Source organism: Athene cunicularia (assembly GCF_003259725.1).
Source record: "Athene cunicularia isolate RWA chromosome 13 unlocalized genomic scaffold, athCun1 chr13_part1, whole genome shotgun sequence".
NCBI lineage: Eukaryota > Metazoa > Chordata > Aves > Strigiformes > Strigidae > Athene > Athene cunicularia.
In genome coordinates this window covers 10,021,761-10,038,501 of record NW_020799117.1, presented here as the reverse complement: position 1 = coordinate 10,038,501, position 16,741 = coordinate 10,021,761, and the positions used below count along the sequence as shown (strand labels likewise).

At 56.5% G+C, this 16,741-nt stretch overlaps 1 protein-coding gene across 4 annotated transcripts; it reads left to right on the top strand.

The window, feature by feature from the left end:
* The first annotated feature begins 2,990 nt into the window (after positions 1 to 2,990).
* On the top strand, positions 2,991 to 15,623 carry GRK6 (G protein-coupled receptor kinase 6). Of its 4 annotated transcripts, none has more exons than XM_026858328.1 (15): positions 2,991 to 3,084; positions 5,784 to 5,896; positions 6,214 to 6,291; positions 6,566 to 6,666; positions 7,948 to 8,040; positions 8,360 to 8,423; positions 9,071 to 9,200; positions 9,947 to 10,091; positions 10,883 to 10,920; positions 11,058 to 11,147; positions 11,239 to 11,447; positions 11,726 to 11,863; positions 12,103 to 12,240; positions 12,401 to 12,535; positions 14,089 to 15,623. In XM_026858328.1, the coding sequence occupies exons 1-15, from the start codon at positions 3,033 to 3,035 to the stop codon at positions 14,137 to 14,139; spliced, it is 1,575 nt and encodes a 524-aa protein (XP_026714129.1). In that variant the 5' UTR covers positions 2,991 to 3,032; the 3' UTR covers positions 14,140 to 15,623. The 4 variants fall into 4 exon arrangements, with proteins under 4 accessions (XP_026714129.1, XP_026714127.1, XP_026714128.1 ...); XM_026858326.1 differs by having other exon boundaries at positions 9,071 to 9,211; positions 9,901 to 10,091; XM_026858327.1 differs by having other exon boundaries at positions 9,071 to 9,211; positions 9,901 to 10,091; positions 13,337 to 15,623.
* Positions 15,624 to 16,741: the final 1,118 nt, after the last annotated feature.

Sequence of the window (16,741 nt, the reverse complement as noted above, 5' to 3'; positions counted from 1 at the left end):
GGGCCGTCTGCCCCCGGGGGCTGGGGCCTTGGCTGCCCGCAACGCTGCTGGCAGCGGGGAGGTAACGGCGCAGGCTGGGCACAGGCCGCCTCAAAGCAGTCGGCTCGAACTGCAGCCCCGCCGCAGGGGGCTGCACCCGGGAGCCGCTCAGCGCCCCGTGCTGTGCTTTCTCCGGGGGTCGGGTCGAGCCCTCCCGGGGTGGGTTTGCTGCCTCTCTGTGTGGAAACCGCCCTGCAGCCCGCCTGCCTCCCGCCGGTGCTGGCAGCCTCCAGCCTTACCCCTTCCAGAGGCTACTCTTGCTCCTCCTGGCAGAGGGGAAACGCAGTTCAGGCTGGTAAACTGTGACTTTCCACACAAGGGTTGATCCCGAAACTGTGATGGTGGGCCCCACCCATCCACCACCTTCACACCAACCCTGGCCTCTGGTCTGCTCAGCTCTAGGAGCTTTGCTGCGGGGCCACAAACCTACTGCTGCTTCAGGGGTCACGGCTGAACCGCAGGGCCTGGGTGTGGGATGCAGCCTGCCAGCAGCGGCGCTGTCCTGAAGGTACAGGGGAGCTGTGCAGAGAAGCCTCAGGATGGCTTAAGGAGAGAGCTGGAAAGTCTGTCACACAGGAGCCTGGTCCTTTGCAGAGATGATTTGATTCAGCCAGCCGTCGGGGAGTTCATTAGATCACGTAAAGTGGTGGGGAAGTACAGTCCCTTCTGGCCCACGGTGTGCAGCTGGACAGACCAAGTCATCCTGGAGCCTGTGGGGCCCACTGAAATCCAGTTAGAGGTCTTTGAATATTAGATTTGTGGGAGCAAAGAGCAGCAAAATTAAATTTACATTGGCAGAAACATTTCTGAGCTGCTTGAAAATCAGGCTTAGTATAGGTACTTTAAGCACAGTGACTGTGGTAGACCATGACATTGTGGTTCGTAATGGCAAGGTTTGGTGCAAAATCAAATCCAGACAAAACCGAACAGTGGCATTTGGGACTTGAAGACACAAGGCCTTGCTTCACACAGAGTGAGTGACCAGGAGACTGGCTCCTGTTCTGCCTTTGACAGTGTGGAGCTTGGGTGCTGATGCAGAGCGAGGCATCAGACAGCTGCTGTGGTGCCTTTTAGCAGACAATGGGCAGTGTGGCTGCCGGCAGATATGATCCACCGGCACACACCTGCTGGATGGTTCCTGGCCTGTGAGAGCCATGGGCGGCTGTGTTGCCTGTCCACAGCTCTCCCACCTGTGGCTATTTGGCCACAGTGGCCACTGGGGTGAGCTCTGGCAGCCTGTGTGACAGGACAGAGCCGCTTTGCTAGCCAGGTCTGGCAGCACCAGCTGCTTTGCTCCAGCCGGGCCTTTTTGGGAACCTCCTGGTCTGGTGTGGGAGTGCGGGGCTGAGATCACCCTAGGTGTGCTGGGGGGAGCTGCTGGCAGCCATCTTCATCCACTGCCGTAGGATAACTGTGCTCTGTGTTTCCTTCAAACTTTTCTCGGAGGGTTTGGCCCATGTAAGGTGAAGGATCCTTCCCCTGTTGTCTTTGCCTTCTGGCCTCTGGCAGAGGGACAACAGACAAGCTTTGAGCTATCACCAGGCCTGAAGCTCCCTGGGTGGAGGTCACCCACCTCTTGACCCATCCCCAAAATGTGGGAGTGCTGGGTGGTTGGTGTGCAGGAGATAAGTCCTTGCTGGACTGTTTGCTGCAGTTCCAGGAGGGCGTGGGAGAACCCAGCATGAAGGGTGTTGGAGCCTCCTTTCAAAGCAAACAACTTGAGGAAATGCTAGCTGCCAGTCCTCGTCCTCTGGGTGCTGTGGGGCATTGCTGTGCTTTTCCTTGAGCACTCTTGCGGTGAGGATGACTTGTCCTCCCGTGCACTCACTTAGTTGCCCGTCTTTTTCATTGCCACAAGCAGTGGCTGACAAGAAGGTGTCTGTGCTGCTGGCTTCTTCCACCCCTGTTTACCCTTGAGTCACTTCCTTCCTGAGTTTGTACAATCGTGCAGCCCAGCCGCTGGTGCAGGGCAGATGTAGCGCAGCGACCCACAGCGTGCCAGGGGCTCGGACCTGGGGCTGGCCTGCAGAAGGCCAGCTGTGATGGCCGCATCCCACCTGCCTGTCCAGCCAAGGCCTCCTGCGGTGTGGGGAGCTGGGTGCCTGGGGACTGTGTCTAGTATTGGGGGCTGGATTGCATCCACAGTGGAGGAAAGTGTTATGAAAGTGTTTCTCAAGAGCTGATAAATGATGTTCAACCACCCCTGATTTCAGAAAGTTGTGCCTTTGGCCCAACTCTGGCAGGGTGGTTTAATGTATTTCCAAAGGGAGGTGGGAGATTGTGTGTTTGTTGGCACCAAGCTGGAAGAAGGCAATCCCTGGAGGCTGGCTGATCCCAGCAATCAGGCATACTACAAGTATTTCAGTACTTGGTGCTTGCTATGATGTAAATTTTTTGGTCTATCTAGAAGCTTTCCCACCCTGTCCTACAGCACTGGGCACTTACTCCAGCAGCTGAAGTTGGAATAATATCTGATTCTTGGATCTTGCTTTTCTGAGGCTGGTTTATCTCTGGAGAAAGGTGGGAGTGTCCCCACTTCACAGGTGGGAAACTGAAGTGATGAGCCCCAGGCAATGCAGTGAGTTGTCTGTGGAGCCAAGATTAGAGCAGGAATTCCTGTCTCCCAGCTTCATGTCCTCCCTCTGAGAGCCCCTCCCTGGAGTAAGCAATCAGTCTGGAATGAGTAGGTGGCATGAACATCATGGTTACTACAGCAGGAAGAGCTCCATGCTGGGCAAGACTTGGCCTTGAGAGGTGGTGAGTTATGCAGAGGTTCCGAGAACAGGCCTGGGCACCCAGAACTCTTGTGCAGGCATAGAGTAACCTGTGGCTGTAGGTACTCCTGCCCTGATTCTCCCATCTTAAATGTGAGTTAACTGGGATGTCCAAGTGAAGGGTCTTCATGTTCTTGACGGTGACTTTGTTCATTCCATTTTGTGTGTTCTGCAGGTGGTGGCGGAAACCGGAAAGGCAAGAGTAAGAAATGGCGCCAGATGCTGCAGTTCCCCCACATCAGCCTCTGCGAGGATCTTCGACAAACCCTTGGTGAGACGCGATGGCTGGCAGGAGCTGAGCAGCACCCGGGCTCTGCTGCAGAGCGGGGCTGGTGGCAGCACGTGAGGGTGTTGTGCACCCAAAATTGAGTTGTGTGAGGGTCAGGGATGTATAATGGGACACGTGTCAGCCAAAGCCTGTACAGGATCACTCAGAGCTCGGGCCGCAGGGTGGAAAAACAATGGGTAGATAAGTCACAGCTTCGTGATGCTCACCAGATGAGGCCTGTTGATGTACCCACACACCTTCTAGACTGTGATGAGCTTCACTAGAGATATGCCACCTTCTCTGTGGAAAAAGATTTGCTTGGTGTTGCAGTTTCGGAGCATCACTCTAGGGTGCCTTTACATAAATAACAAAGGTCCTGCTAACATCCTCTAGACTCCCTGTCTGGGATTCAGTCCTACTCTGCAGACGTTGGCTTCTAACACTAATGCAGCAGCTTTTCTCAAGCAAAACTGGGTTCTTGCTGTGTGGTATGGATAAGAATTGTACAGTTGGGCAGGGCTTGGCCTGTCATTTTAATACTGCACTTTGTACTCTTCGTGGCTTTAATGTTGTTTGTGCAGCAGGCTTGGTCCTGAGATCATGTGAAATTGTTTTGGGGCACGAAGGGTGGGAATGCTCTGCTTCCTGGGAAGGGGAGAGCTTGTTTAAGTTGTCACTCCGGATTCAGCTGCCAGCTAGAGAATGGCACAGCACTGGCCTTGTTTCAGAGCAGGTGTCACTGCACTGAGTGGATTTGTGAGGTTTCTGCAGCTCCAGTCCCCAGTTCTACCCTGCCCAGATTTTCTAGGTCCTAACAGCCCCAAGGAGAAGAGTGACTCCCTTTGAGGGCACATGGGACTGTAGCACTTGGATTAACTGAACCTCTATCATCCACACCTTAACCTCCAAACTCACAACAGCCTGGTTCTGCTGCCATGCACCACCTCCTGGGGCCAGCTTCACTGCCAAGTGTAGTCAGATGGGAAGTCTACCCTTGGTTTTGCTGCAGGCTGCCTCTCTGGAGCAAGTTCTGGGTACCAAACACAGCTCTGTCACAGGCTGTCTTTGCAGCTTCCATCTTGGCCGTCCCAACCCCATCTGCTTCCCTGACTTGTGTGCCCTCAGCAGAGGTTTCCCTCAGCTGATGCCCATCCTCTGCCTGCAGCCACCCTTCCTGTGAGTGTCATGACATGTTTTCCAGCACTGAACTTCACCTTTGTTGTGCTGCCTGTTTGCTGGTGCTGGGTGCTGGTGGTCTGCCTGTCTCTGCCATTCACGGGCCGGGGCAGTGACCTTGTGATGCTTTGGGAGTCCAGTCCCTTCCAGCTGCTGGCTGTCACCACCTGTGTCCCCACTTGCCCTTGGGGAGGCATATGAAAAGTGCTTCTGGCCCAGGTGGCAGCCACCTTGCTTGGTTTCCCCATGGGAAAGATGACCCCATTCCTTGTGTTTGGGTCACTCTTTGGCTGGAATGGTTTTGTTTTCCCCTTGCAGCCTGCTTAGAAAGGCATGTCTTTCCTATTCCAGAGGCTTGGCAGGACCGTGGGCATGGTGGGCTGGTTGCCCACTGCAGAATTAAGCTTTGTGTGCCTTGACCACAGAGAGCAACCTTGCATGAGCCTGGGCAGCAGCCAGGATAGCCAAAAGCTTCTGATCTCACCGACAGCAAACTCTTGTCCTCCCCAGCTGAAGACAACTCCTTCCCCTGCAGACACAAGAAAACCAGCCGGTGCAGCAGAGCTGGCGAGGCGGCCTCCTCCCCCACTGCAGCCCGGCCGTCTCTGAGCTCTCCTGCACCCTCAGGAAGCCGCAGCTTCCTCGGGAGAAACTGCTGTGCAGGGAGGGGAAGGCCGGCAGTACCCAGCGCCAGGGAGTGCGGGGAGATCCCTTGTGAGCCTGTGGATGGCTGCACATCTGTACCCCAGGCAGCCCACAGCCTCCAGGGGCAATGGCTGTAACAGAAATCTGTTCTGGCCCACAATCAGACAGCGTCTTATGAGTGGAAGGGGAGGGGAAAAAAGCAGAGAACTGGAAGTGCTCTGGATAATCAGTAGGGTTTGTGCTTGGACTGCCAGACTTCAGAGAGGGTAAAAAAGAATCAACAGGGAAGCTGAGCTCTGGAGAGCAGTAGGAGTTGATGTACAAACAAGTGGCTGTCCCATGGATTAGGGGGTCTAATTGCTGTGTGCGGAATTAACGGAACATCCGTGGAAATGGTGCCTCCCATTTTGAGGCTGCTGCCTCCAGCAGGGCCTTTGGGAATATGAGTGGTTTGTAAGAGTCATCAGAGCAACTCTTGGCCTGGAAGATCTGCCTTGAAATAAACTCAGCATGTTCCTCATGTTCCAGGGAAAGTTGTATGTCTGGAATAGTCAGTCAATCTCTGTGGAATCAAGAAGAGAGCCTCCAGGCAAGCAGGAGTCACAAAGGTCCCTTGCTAGAAACAAGAGAGGCGGGCTGTACAGAACAGCAAGTCAAACTTCTTTCAGGGAAGAAGATCTTTTATAGGGAACGTAAAAGCTCAGTCATGCCTCTTGTCCCCACTGGGTGCACCTCACTCTCCTGGGAGTCTCAGGCTGGTGGGACCTGTGAGCAGCCAGCTGACAAGTCACAAGCCCCTCCACTGCTGCCTGTGGCTGGGGCAGTGGGCTGTACCTGCTCCTTTGGGGATTGGCAGTGAGTGATCTTCTCCACATTTGCAGAGCGGGACTACCACAGCCTGTGTGAGAAGCAGCCCATCGGGCACATGCTCTTTCGGCAGTTCTGCGAGACACGACCTGAGCTGTCACGCTGCGTCAAGTTCCTGGATGCCGTGGTAAGAGGAAAGCCCGTTGTGCTTTGCTGGGGGAGGCAGGGATGTTCTTGGTGCCCTGGGCATGGATTGGTTGGCCCTGAGTGCTCTAGCAGTTGCCAGGTACTTCTGGTCACGTAGGGTTTTCCTGAAGGAAAAACCTGTGAGTTGCAGTTTCTCCAAGATATGGCCTTTGCTTAGGGAGCTGTTTGCTGGAGATCTGGTTTTCCAGGAAAACGTGGGAAACCTTGGGCAGAGGGTATTGCTGCTCTGCAGCATTTCGCGGTAGCAAGGCTCAGTTCCTGGCTGGACCTGCTCCTCACGCTGTTTGCTCTGTGCAGGCAGGGTACGAAGTGGCTCCAGATGAGAAGCGGAAGGAATGTGGGCAGCACCTGATTGAAAAGTACTTGAAGCCAAATGTGAGTAAGAAGGTTGTGTTTGCTGCCTGCAACGATAGAGCAGTTGGAAAGCTGACAGCTGTCATTACCTGTGTCCTGCCACAGTGAATATGCTGGGCAGGACGGTGAGGACAGAGTATAGAGACCCTCCTACTACCTCACAAGTGGCCATTACTGCTTTTCCCACTGGCCCTAAAGCAGATGGGCACCTGTGTGTGTGTGTTCCTCTGGGCTTCTTCCTGGGAGGATCCTTGTGCTCTGCTCCCTATGTCTGATTCCATCCCTTTGTCCCCAGAGTGAGGACCATGTGCCTGAAGTCCCCTCACAGCTGGTGGATGCCTGTTGTGAGAGGCTGGAGCAGGAACCTTCCAAGGAGCTCTTCAAGGAATCCACTAAGTAAGTTGGAGGGCTGGGACCTGCTTTCAGATCACACGACAGCATGGAGTAGATGCTGCAGCTAACTCACCTTGTCCCGCGTGGTCCCTTCCTCTTGGAGAGCGAAGGCTGGTGCTAAGACTGGAGCCTGGGGAATTTTGGGGTAGTGGTTTGCAGCACAGCTACAGGAAAGAAAATGCAAAGAGCTCCCATGGGATCTGGAAGCCACAAGTTGCTGCAGAAACCTCCGTCACTCAGTCTGCCATGGGTCTGAGTTGTGTTTGGGAAGAGCCCATTTCAAGAAGCATCTGGCCACGCTGTTCCTAGTCTTGTGCCTGGATCTCATAGGCAGCTGTAGTGCAGAGCTGGCAGCTGCAGTCCCGGTGCCAGCTGTCCTCTCCCGCTGGCCGCCGATGTGGCCGTTGTGGTTAGGTTACGCTGGCTGTTGCCACAGGGATCTAAGGTCACTAAGGTTCCCATCGTAGAGCAGTGGCTGAGGTCCCGGCTCCTGGTGCAAAGCGGAAGCTGTTAGGCAAACCAGGCCTACGGCCTCCACCCCTCCCTGAACAGTAGCTGGAGCACGTTGCCTAATTGAGTGCAGGGCTGTGGCAATGGGCTTGCTGCAGTCTTCTGGGGAGCATTGGCTCTGTGTGTGGTAACTAGTGTCGCTGTCTGAATGCAGAGCCTCCGGGCTGGGCCCTGCCTGCTCTTGGCAAGCTCTGAAAGGGGAAGAGCCCATCCGCTTCTCCTTGATGCATGTCTCCAGTCTAGACACTATGTCTAAGGCTCTTTACTCTGCTGGGCAGCCCTGGCACCGGTCTCCAAGGCAGTTAGCTCTCTCGAGCAGGATCCCCTGTGGCCTTTTGTGCTGGATATTCATATGAAACTGAACAACTCAGCGCCTGGTGCTGAGCATTCCTAGCAGCTTTCGACAGCTGATTACAGCCTTGTGCATGCATTTGCCCTGCGAGCAGAGGGGCAATTGCAAAGAGTCCCATCATCCCCTCTTGTCCCACAGCCCAGGCTGGTGCTGAGAGGCCACAATTAGCATGCCAGCCCTGTCCCAGGGTGATGTGTTTGTTACAGTGGTACCTCCAACGCACCTTCCTTTTGCATCAGGCTTAGCATGGAGGGGGTCTTTCTGGGCCAGGGCTATGTGGGTCATTCAGCACCAGGCTGGATGAGGGGATGGCAAAGTAAACAGGCTCTCAGGGCTGCTCACCTCCTTTTTCCTTGGACCCTGGATTTTTTCTATGGCTGTGATCAGCTCTCAGGAACCTTGCTGGCTCTGCTCTCTCCTAGGCTTATCCACGACTACCTGAGTGTGGCTCCCTTTGCTGACTACCTCGACAGCTTGTACTTCAACCGCTTCTTGCAGTGGAAATGGCTGGAACGGTAATGCTCCCTGGCATCACTGGGAGACCTGCACCCTCCTTGCAAAGGCTGCCTGAGGGGTCCCTTGGGCTCCTTCTCATGCTGGGCCCTGGCAGGAGCCAAGGGCCTGGCCTTTGTCTGCTCTTGCTCTCCCTCAGGGCCCCTTATTGTCACCATCAGCAGCCCCAGCCTTGCTTGCCTCGCAGGGAAGCAAGGTCTGCTTGAGCAGGGGTTTTGGGGTGAGCCACAGTCTCGCAGGCCGGACCATGAGGGTGGTTTGGGCTTCAGCCCCTGCTCTCTTCCCTGCTCCCATCTCACTCCAGTTTCCTTTCCCTCACAGGCAGCCAGTGACCAAAAACACTTTCCGCCAGTACCGTGTGCTGGGCAAGGGTGGTTTTGGGGAGGTGAGTGACCACCATTTCCTTTGCATTTGGGGTACTCGGCAGCCACCATTTCCTGCTGTTAGATGCAAACCTGGGTTGGCCATCAGGGTGCCACAAGCTGCTCCAGGTGATGCTGGCTGGGTGGGCTGTGGGGGCTCTGCGCTGGGCATTACTGTGCTCTGGGCACGTGAGATCTGGCAGTTCCCCTCTGAGGGGCAGGAGATCCCCTCTGGCCGGGCACTGAGGTGTGGGAGGTGTTACGCAGGGTAGGTAGCGTGTGCCCTGTGCTGCATACTGCCACATGGGCAGAGTCGGGCCTGTTCCCTGTGTCTTGGCAGGGGAATCTGCGGTCCTGAAAACTGCCACTGTCAGGCTTCCTTCTGTTTCTGCAGTGGCCTTCTGTCTTCCCAGGCACCAGCCATAGTGTTGCTCCAGGTGGCAGGGGCATTGCTGCAGTTCTCTGCTGCTAATCCATGACATCTGGAGATGTCACTGCTCCCTCTGTCCTTGACAATGGGCTTCTCGCTAACCTCAGAGTGAGGTGGGGACAGGGACATCTTTGCCTTCCTGTGACTCTTCCTGAGGGCAGAACCTAGACACACACACTAACCCCACCCCAACCCTGGAAACGATAGTGCTGAGGGTGCTGAAACTTGTCCCCTCTCCAGGTTTGTGCCTGCCAAGTGCGTGCCACAGGGAAGATGTATGCCTGCAAGAAGCTGGAGAAGAAACGGATCAAAAAGCGGAAGGGAGAGGCCATGGCTCTGAATGAGAAACAGATCCTGGAAAAAGTGAACAGTAGGTTTGTAGTAAGTACATAGGAATTGCTCTCACTTTGCAGTGGTCGATTCTTCCTCCAGCCAGCTAGCCCAGCACCTCTGTGCTCCTCACCTGGCGTGGAGAGGCAGGAGCAGGCCCTGACCATGGGGTAGGGTCCTGGTGGCTGCAGATCTCTCACAAAGTTGGGGTCTGGCAGGACTTCCTACTGCCTCCACAAGATGCTGAGAGTGCCCCCAGAGTCAGGCCCAAACACTCGCCTGGTCTCACAGGCACCTTAACCTCTGGGGCACAAGAAAGCAGCGAGAACTGTCTCTCCAGACAGCCAAGTGGGCAGATGCCTAGCCCTGAGCTGTGTGGTGAGGCGCTCTCTCCGTAGCTGCACTAAGGTGTAGACAGCCTGAAACCTCCCCTTATGGAGGATTCATCAGATGCTGCCCCAAGGTTGGTGTTGGGTGCTCCCTGTCCTGGAGGGGAGCAGTTCTGGCTTAGGGAAATAGTGTCCCTCCTGTCTGAGGAAGGCTGGGGGGTGTGCAGGGGCTGCTGGGCACTCCTATGTCCTCCCTGGGTTTGTACGGTTCCCCCCTCGGCCTCCTCTGCTGGCAGAGGCCCAGTCCTGCTCCCCATGAGCTGCTGCCTGGGTGACAAAGTGCCTATCAGAGTGTGCACACCTCCCTCTGCCAGCTGTGTCTCCTAACAGCCTTTCTGCCCTGAATTGCAGGTGAGCTTAGCCTATGCATATGAAACTAAAGATGCTCTCTGCCTAGTGCTGACCCTCATGAATGGAGGGGACCTCAAGTTCCATATCTACCACATGGGAGAGGCTGGCTTTGAGGAACCCCGGGCAGCTTTCTATGCTGCCGAGATCTGCTGTGGCCTCGAGGACTTGCACCAGGAGAGGATAGTGTACAGGTGCGCACTGCTGGCCCTTGCTGGGACACCTTGTATGGGCTGCAGAAGCAAGAAGGTTCCTGCTACTTTTACTAGCCCAGCTGGGTCTGTTCACTCAAGAAAAAGCTCAGGCTTGAAAGCAGCATGGAGCTGGGTGAGGGGATCAGGAACAGAAAACTGATCTCATGGGAGAGATGGGAGACCTTGGCTTCCTGGAGCTGGTAAATGATGGCCAAGAACAGGATGTGATCATGCTGTGAATGTCTTGGGGCAGGCACTTGGGTGCTTAACTCCTCAGGCAGTATTGACACTAGAACAAAGGAAGGTACGCTGCCCTGTAGAGAGCTGGGCAGGAGGGAGAACAAGCTGATTGTATGACTGTACTTGCATGGTGCAGTGTTGGGGATAGCATGCCTAAACACAGGGACTGGGAGGTCCCTTCTAGTCTGACCCCATGCATTGCACTGGGGCAGGGTAAGCAGAAAAAGCCTCTGCTCCTTCTCTTTCATGGCCTGCCCCATAGTGAGTTCTGCACCTGCAAAGAGGGAATCAGCCACAGGTTCACTGCTTCCTTGCAGAGGGTGGAAGCTTGTCATGTCCTGCCTTTCTGCCCAGGAGGGGAGAGCTTGCAGGGCCAACCAGGGCAAAGGGTGAGGGGAAGATTACCTGTGTGCCTGAGACAGGGACATTGCATCCCTCTGCTGCTTCTCTGTGACTTCTTGAGATGTTGCTGTTGCTTTTGTCAATTGACTTCTTTGCTGTTGCTTGGTTTGACAATAGACTTCTTGCTAATCCAGTCTCTTCCTTCCCAGGGACCTGAAGCCAGAGAACATTTTGCTGGATGACCACGGTGAGTGCAGCGTCAAGAGGAGCCCTGGGCCTGAGTCTTTCTCTCTTCCTCTGCTTGAACCAGAGTTGCTCTGTGTTCTTGGCAGCTTCAAACATTGTCCCTTAATCTTGTCCTGCTAACTCAGCCTCTCTGTGCAGGTCACATCCGTATCTCAGACCTGGGGCTAGCTGTGCACGTACCAGAGGGCCAAACAATCAAGGGCCGGGTGGGGACAGTTGGCTACATGGGTAAGTGGCCCTGATTTCATCAAAAAGTGGTTTCTGACTGCACACATGCTCTCCCTGCCCTCATACATCCCTCACCCCTGCTCCTGTGTAGCTCCCGAGGTGGTGAAGAATGAACGTTACACCTTCAGCCCAGACTGGTGGGCTCTGGGCTGCCTGGTGTACGAGATGATCGAGGGACAGTCCCCCTTCCAGCAGCGCAAGAAGAAGATCAAGCGGGAGGAGGTGGAGCGGTTGGTGAAGGAAGTGCAGGAGGAGTACTCAGAAAAGTTCTCACCCTGTGCTCGCTCCCTCTGCACCATGGTACGAGTGTGTATCCCTGTCCCTTTGCTCCCACTGCCTCTTTGCAGGCAGCAGGAGAACATCGAGGCTGTTCCCTGTAGGGGTGCTGGTGGCAGCCAGGTTCCCTTGTCTGATAAGGCAGTGCAGGAGGGTCCAGAATGCCTCAATTCCTCGCTCTCCCAGCTGCCTCGCAGGCCCCTGCAGTCCCTAGTGACATACTGCAGGAGCCCATTAGGCCTCGGGGCTGCTTCTGCCCAAAGCACCTTCCACCCAGGGCACTGATTACCTTTGTGTCACAGCTCCTGTGCAAAGACCCTCTGGAGCGCCTGGGGTGCCGAGGAGCTGGGGCAAAGGAAGTGAAGGAGCACCCTCTCTTCAAGCACCTCAACTTCAGGAGGCTGGAAGCAGGCATGCTGGACCCTCCCTTCAAGCCAGATGTAAGTGCGTGTCTGCATCCTGACTACTTCAGTCAGTGGTGCTTTCAAGGGAAGCAAGACTGGTTCACCTGAGGAGATGGGGCCAGTCCCCTTCCCTCTTATTTCTGCAGCCTGGCAGAACTGGGGTCAAGCAAGCTCTGGGCTGTAGGGAGAGGTGGCCTGGGCTTGCCCACGAGCCACGATTGTTTGAGGTGGTGACATCATGGAGCCTGGCATTAGAGTAATCTTTGTCTGTTTAGCCCCAGGCCATCTACTGCAAGGATGTTCTGGACATTGAGCAGTTCTCCACCGTGAAAGGGGTGGAGCTGGAGCCCACAGACAATGACTTCTACCAGAAGTTTGCTACGGGAAGTGTGCCCATTCCTTGGCAGAATGAGGTAGGTTTGCAGGACAGGTCTCTTCTCCCACTTGTGCTCACTATGGCCGTGTGCAGTGTCCCACAGGGTTTGTGCTGTCCCTGCTGCTCTTGTTCTCTGCTGGGCCCTTGGTGATGGGCTTTGTGTGGCAGTTGCTTCAGCCATCTTTGTCCTCTTCCAGATGATTGAGACTGAGTGTTTTAAGGAGCTGAATGTCTTTAGCACAGACGGCACGGTGCCCCCAGACCTAGACTGGAAAGGGCAGCCTTCTCCACAGCCCAAAAAAGGGTTACTACAGCGCTTATTCAGCAGACAGGTAAGAGTGTTTGCCCAGCATTTCCTCCCCAGCAAGTCTCTAGCAGCACTGAGCCTGCTCCTGTCTGTGCCAGGCAGACCTGGCAGGGAGGTGGGCATGAGGGGGAAGCAGGCAAACTCTTCCCCTGTGCTGGGTGGCCAGACCCCAGGGCTCTCAGGGGTAGCCATGCAAGGCTGCAGGAAGCCAGCCTCACCTGGCTGGCACTCCCAGTGCTGGAGGAGTCAAGGGGGCTGGGATGGAATGTCCTGGCTAAACATGCTGCAGTCACACGGGGAGAGGGATGTCGCTGAAGGTGCTAAAATAGCAAGTCTACTCCTTTCCTACATGAATAATACCATCCCTGAAGGAGACCTTGCTCTTGGAATAGGCTCCTGTGCTCCCCAGAGCATTTCTGCCAGACCTTGAGCAGACAGAGAGAGCAGTGCTTTCGAGGGATGAGAAAAACGGAAACGTCTTGCAGCTGCTATGGGTTTGCTTGCCTGCCTGTCTCCTCTGCCCAGAACAGTCTTTGCCTTCTTTCCATGACTGGCAAAGTCTGGGCTGTTGTATCTCAACAGCTGCTTGCAGCTGTGGGACTCAAACATGGTTGGCTCAGGACCCACTCTCAGCCACCCGGTGCTGACTCTTGCTTCCCCAAAGAGCTCCCGGTTGTGCTTCACTGTTCAGTGGGCTGCCATAGCCAGAGCCAGCTCTGGGCTGGGATACCCAGCCCTTCCCGAGGCAGGCAGGACCTGCCAGAGGATGGGCAGCTGCCCATAGCAGGGGTTGAGCTGTGATTTGCCACGTGTTTTCTCTTTCCAGAGGTGAGCAGTCTCTCCTGGCTGCTCTGCTCAGGGAAATACCCGGTGGCCCACGGACATGGCAAGATCTGGGAAAGAGGAGTGTTTTCCTTCAGTGCCTAAACCTTTCCCCCAGCAGAGCACAAGCTGCTTGTTGTTCTAACTGCCCCCTGAGCCACTAATCCTGCTTCCCTGCTCTCGCTGCCTTTGTGGGAGAGGCCTCACCCTCAGCTTGAGCCAAAGCTGCCCCTGCACTGCCACTGCTGGGAGCTCCACTCCCAAGCGGCTGTGGGAAGTTTCCTTCACTCCTCTCTCTGGATGTCTGGGACACACGGAAGGGTTGAGAAACCATGAAGGGTTTGGCATTGCCCCATGCTCAGACTCACATTCCAGCAAAAAGGCCTTCAGCTGCTTCTGCGGCTGGCTGAGCCCTGAGCAGGGCAGATTGTCTGTGCTGGCACTGAGCTATCTCCCTGGGTGGCTGTAGTCCACAGAGCCCATCTTCCTCCCAGCTTCTGAGCTAGTCAGCTGTGTGCTCACCAGCCTGTCTGTCAGGAGCTGAACCCCCAAATGCAGCTTGACTGTTTCTCTGCAGACTGGGGGTCCCCTCCAGTCCGTTGCCTCCATGTAGCTCGCCCACACGCAGGCTTGGGGGTCAGCCTGGCCCTTCCCTGCCAGAGGGCAGCTGTAGGCTGGGTTGTGTGACCGTGCTCATCCTCTGCTTGCTGTGCTCCTCTCTCTCCCTCCTCCCTCTCCTTGCCCTTCTGACTTCAGGACTGTTGTGGAAACTGCAGCGACAGTGAGGAAGAGCCCACCCGGCTGTAGAGCACAGCTTGTTCTCCAGCCCCTGGGACCCCCTTGCCTCTCCGGGTGCCCAGCAGAACAACAGCTCAGCCTGAAGGACAAGGTAGCAGTGGCCCTGCAAGGTGGATTGGTTTACAGCTTTACGCGTCTTTATTTGAAGACGGTGAGGATGTCTCCAGGGCTGGCAGCAGCACACAGCTTGGGCTGAGGTGCCATGGGCAAGCCCTTGTCCCCAAGACAGACCTGGACACTTGTGAATCTGCCACTTGGGATTGTGCTGCTGCTGCCTGCTGGCTGCCGCTGCCCTCCCAGGCCCAGGGTGGGAGGGAGGGATTGCACTAGTGTGGGCCAAGGCCAGGCTGCAGCAGCTCTGCTGACACATTCCACGGTGCCAAAGCGGCACTGCAGGTTTGATGTATATTTATATATGTTGGTCTGTACATATCACATGTTGGTTTTTAATCTATAGGTGGGGGCCTGCACTGCCCCCACCCTGTCACAGGCACAAATGTCCTCCTATGGGGGGAGTGACGGTCCCAGCTTTGTACCAGGGAGTCCTGGGCAGAGGCCTTCTGTGCCTTGAGGTGTCTAAAGCCTCTTTCCTGGACCTTTCTGGCCGTGCTGAGGCGTCCCTGGCTCCAGCGGAGTCCATTGCTCAGCCCTGAGGCACAGGAAACCGCTGTGCCAAAGCGTCTACCATTGCATCCTGGCAGCAGAGCGTCACTGCCTCATCCTTGCTTCCCTGTCTGCCGGAGCCTGCTTCCTCCTGCCTCGTCTCACACATGCTGCCAGCACCGGGGAGCTGATCCCAGCCCCTTCTCCAGACCGCCAGCGGGCTGCCTGTGGCACAGCAAGACACGGCTGCTCCCACGGCACCTGCTTGGAAGGTACCTGCTGCTGTCCAAAGGGTCGCTTTGATCCCCGGCGTGGTGCAGGATGGCCCCAGCATGGTTCCACCAGCTTTGGACCAGCCATCTGTGCATGCTAGGGGTGCCGCAGTCCCCAGGCCCAGCTCAGTGTTGGAGGAGCAGACACATAAAGGACCCTGCTCTCGGGGAGCAATGCCCTGGTAAAGGGAATGTCCCTTGCCAGGGTCATGCTGTGAGCTGTGACCCAAGAGGGAGTGGGGCTGGGACCAGCATGCCCCCCACACCATCATGGTGTGTGTGTCCCCAGGCATCCTGGGGAGCCAGTGCAGCTCCCGTGCCCAAGGGAAGGAGTGGAGGGCCTGGAACCCTGCGTGTCCCTGGGGAGCAGCGTGGGGTTCAGCCCACCTCTCTGTTCTGCTTGTCGTGTCCCCTCTCGTGCACACTCATCCCAGCTGTGTCCCAAGCAATAATTTGTCTCTGTGTGTATGTACGCACGCGCGCGTGTGCGTGCTGCTGCCTCATGCTCTTTCTGAGCCAGGCCCCCCGGGGGGGCTGAGCACCTACTTGGACCTGTGGTATCATTTGCTTGCCTTGCACTAAAGTTGGAGAGTATTTAAATTTTTAACCTTTTGTTAAACGTGAGATTCGCTGTGCCTTGTATTGCTGTCGTGTGAAGGGGGCCTGCTCTCGGCTATACAGGGGTGGCTGTAAGGAGGAGAGCAGCAGGGACCCCTGTTCCTGGGCTGCCACAGGCTCTGCTGGTGCTCCTGTCCTGCAGGGAGGGTCTGGGGCTGCCCTTCAGGTCTGATGCTGAGCCTGGGGGACTGAGGGTGGCCCTTGGTGGCTTCTGCTGGGTGGTTTGGGTCAGTGCGGGGGCATGACAAGGCTTTGCGCTGTTGGGGTGCTCATGTCTGCTGTGGTCCCCTTCAGGGGCATGTCCCCCCCGCTCCCCTGTCTGCCCTCGGCACAGCCCCTCCCGGGCTGTCACGGGTGTGCTCTGGGGCTGGGGCAGAGTCCTGCTCCCTTCCGGGGGCTGTGCATCAGGAGGGGGGGGGTGTTGTGCAGAGGTGCCAGTGTCAAGTGTGGCCTCTGTAGCCCAGGGGACAGCCCCTCAAAGGGGGGACACGGCATGAGCAGGGTTAGGGTCACAACTGTCACCACGGGGGAGGGTGCGAAGGGGGGCAGACCGCTCAGGGTGGATGCAGGACGGGTTTGGGGTCCGGGGCTGGCGGCAGCCCCATGCGCAGCGCGGGGGGGCCACACACAGCTGCACAGGGATGAGAATAGCAAGTGCGGCTGGGTAGCTAGGGAACAGTTGCTATGGGAGCAGGCCGAGGAGGAGTTCTCACACTCAGAGGGGGCATCTTGGGGTAAAATCCAGGAATTTTCTGCAGCCGTGTAAGGAAGGCAGGGTGGGGGGATGGGGACTGCCTGGGGATTGCTGCTCCCACTGCACTGGCCAGGGATGCTGTGCCGCCCTGCCCGCACTTCCTGGGCTGTGGCACCCTGACGCCGAGGTCCTGGGGTCACCAACATGTTAGGGGTGTCTGCCACACGGTCAGTGTGGCTCTACGGGCAGGGCTGGGGTGTGGGCAGCCCGTGGCTGAGCTGTGAGCAGGGCATGGAAGGGGCCCTGCCTGTCCCAAGCACCCCCCTGCCCAGCTGCCTCCCAGCCCCAGCGTTTGGGGGGGCCTCATCCCCCTCCCTGTCCTTACTGGGGGGAGCAGTGTGGGGGTGCTGGTGTACAGCTGGAG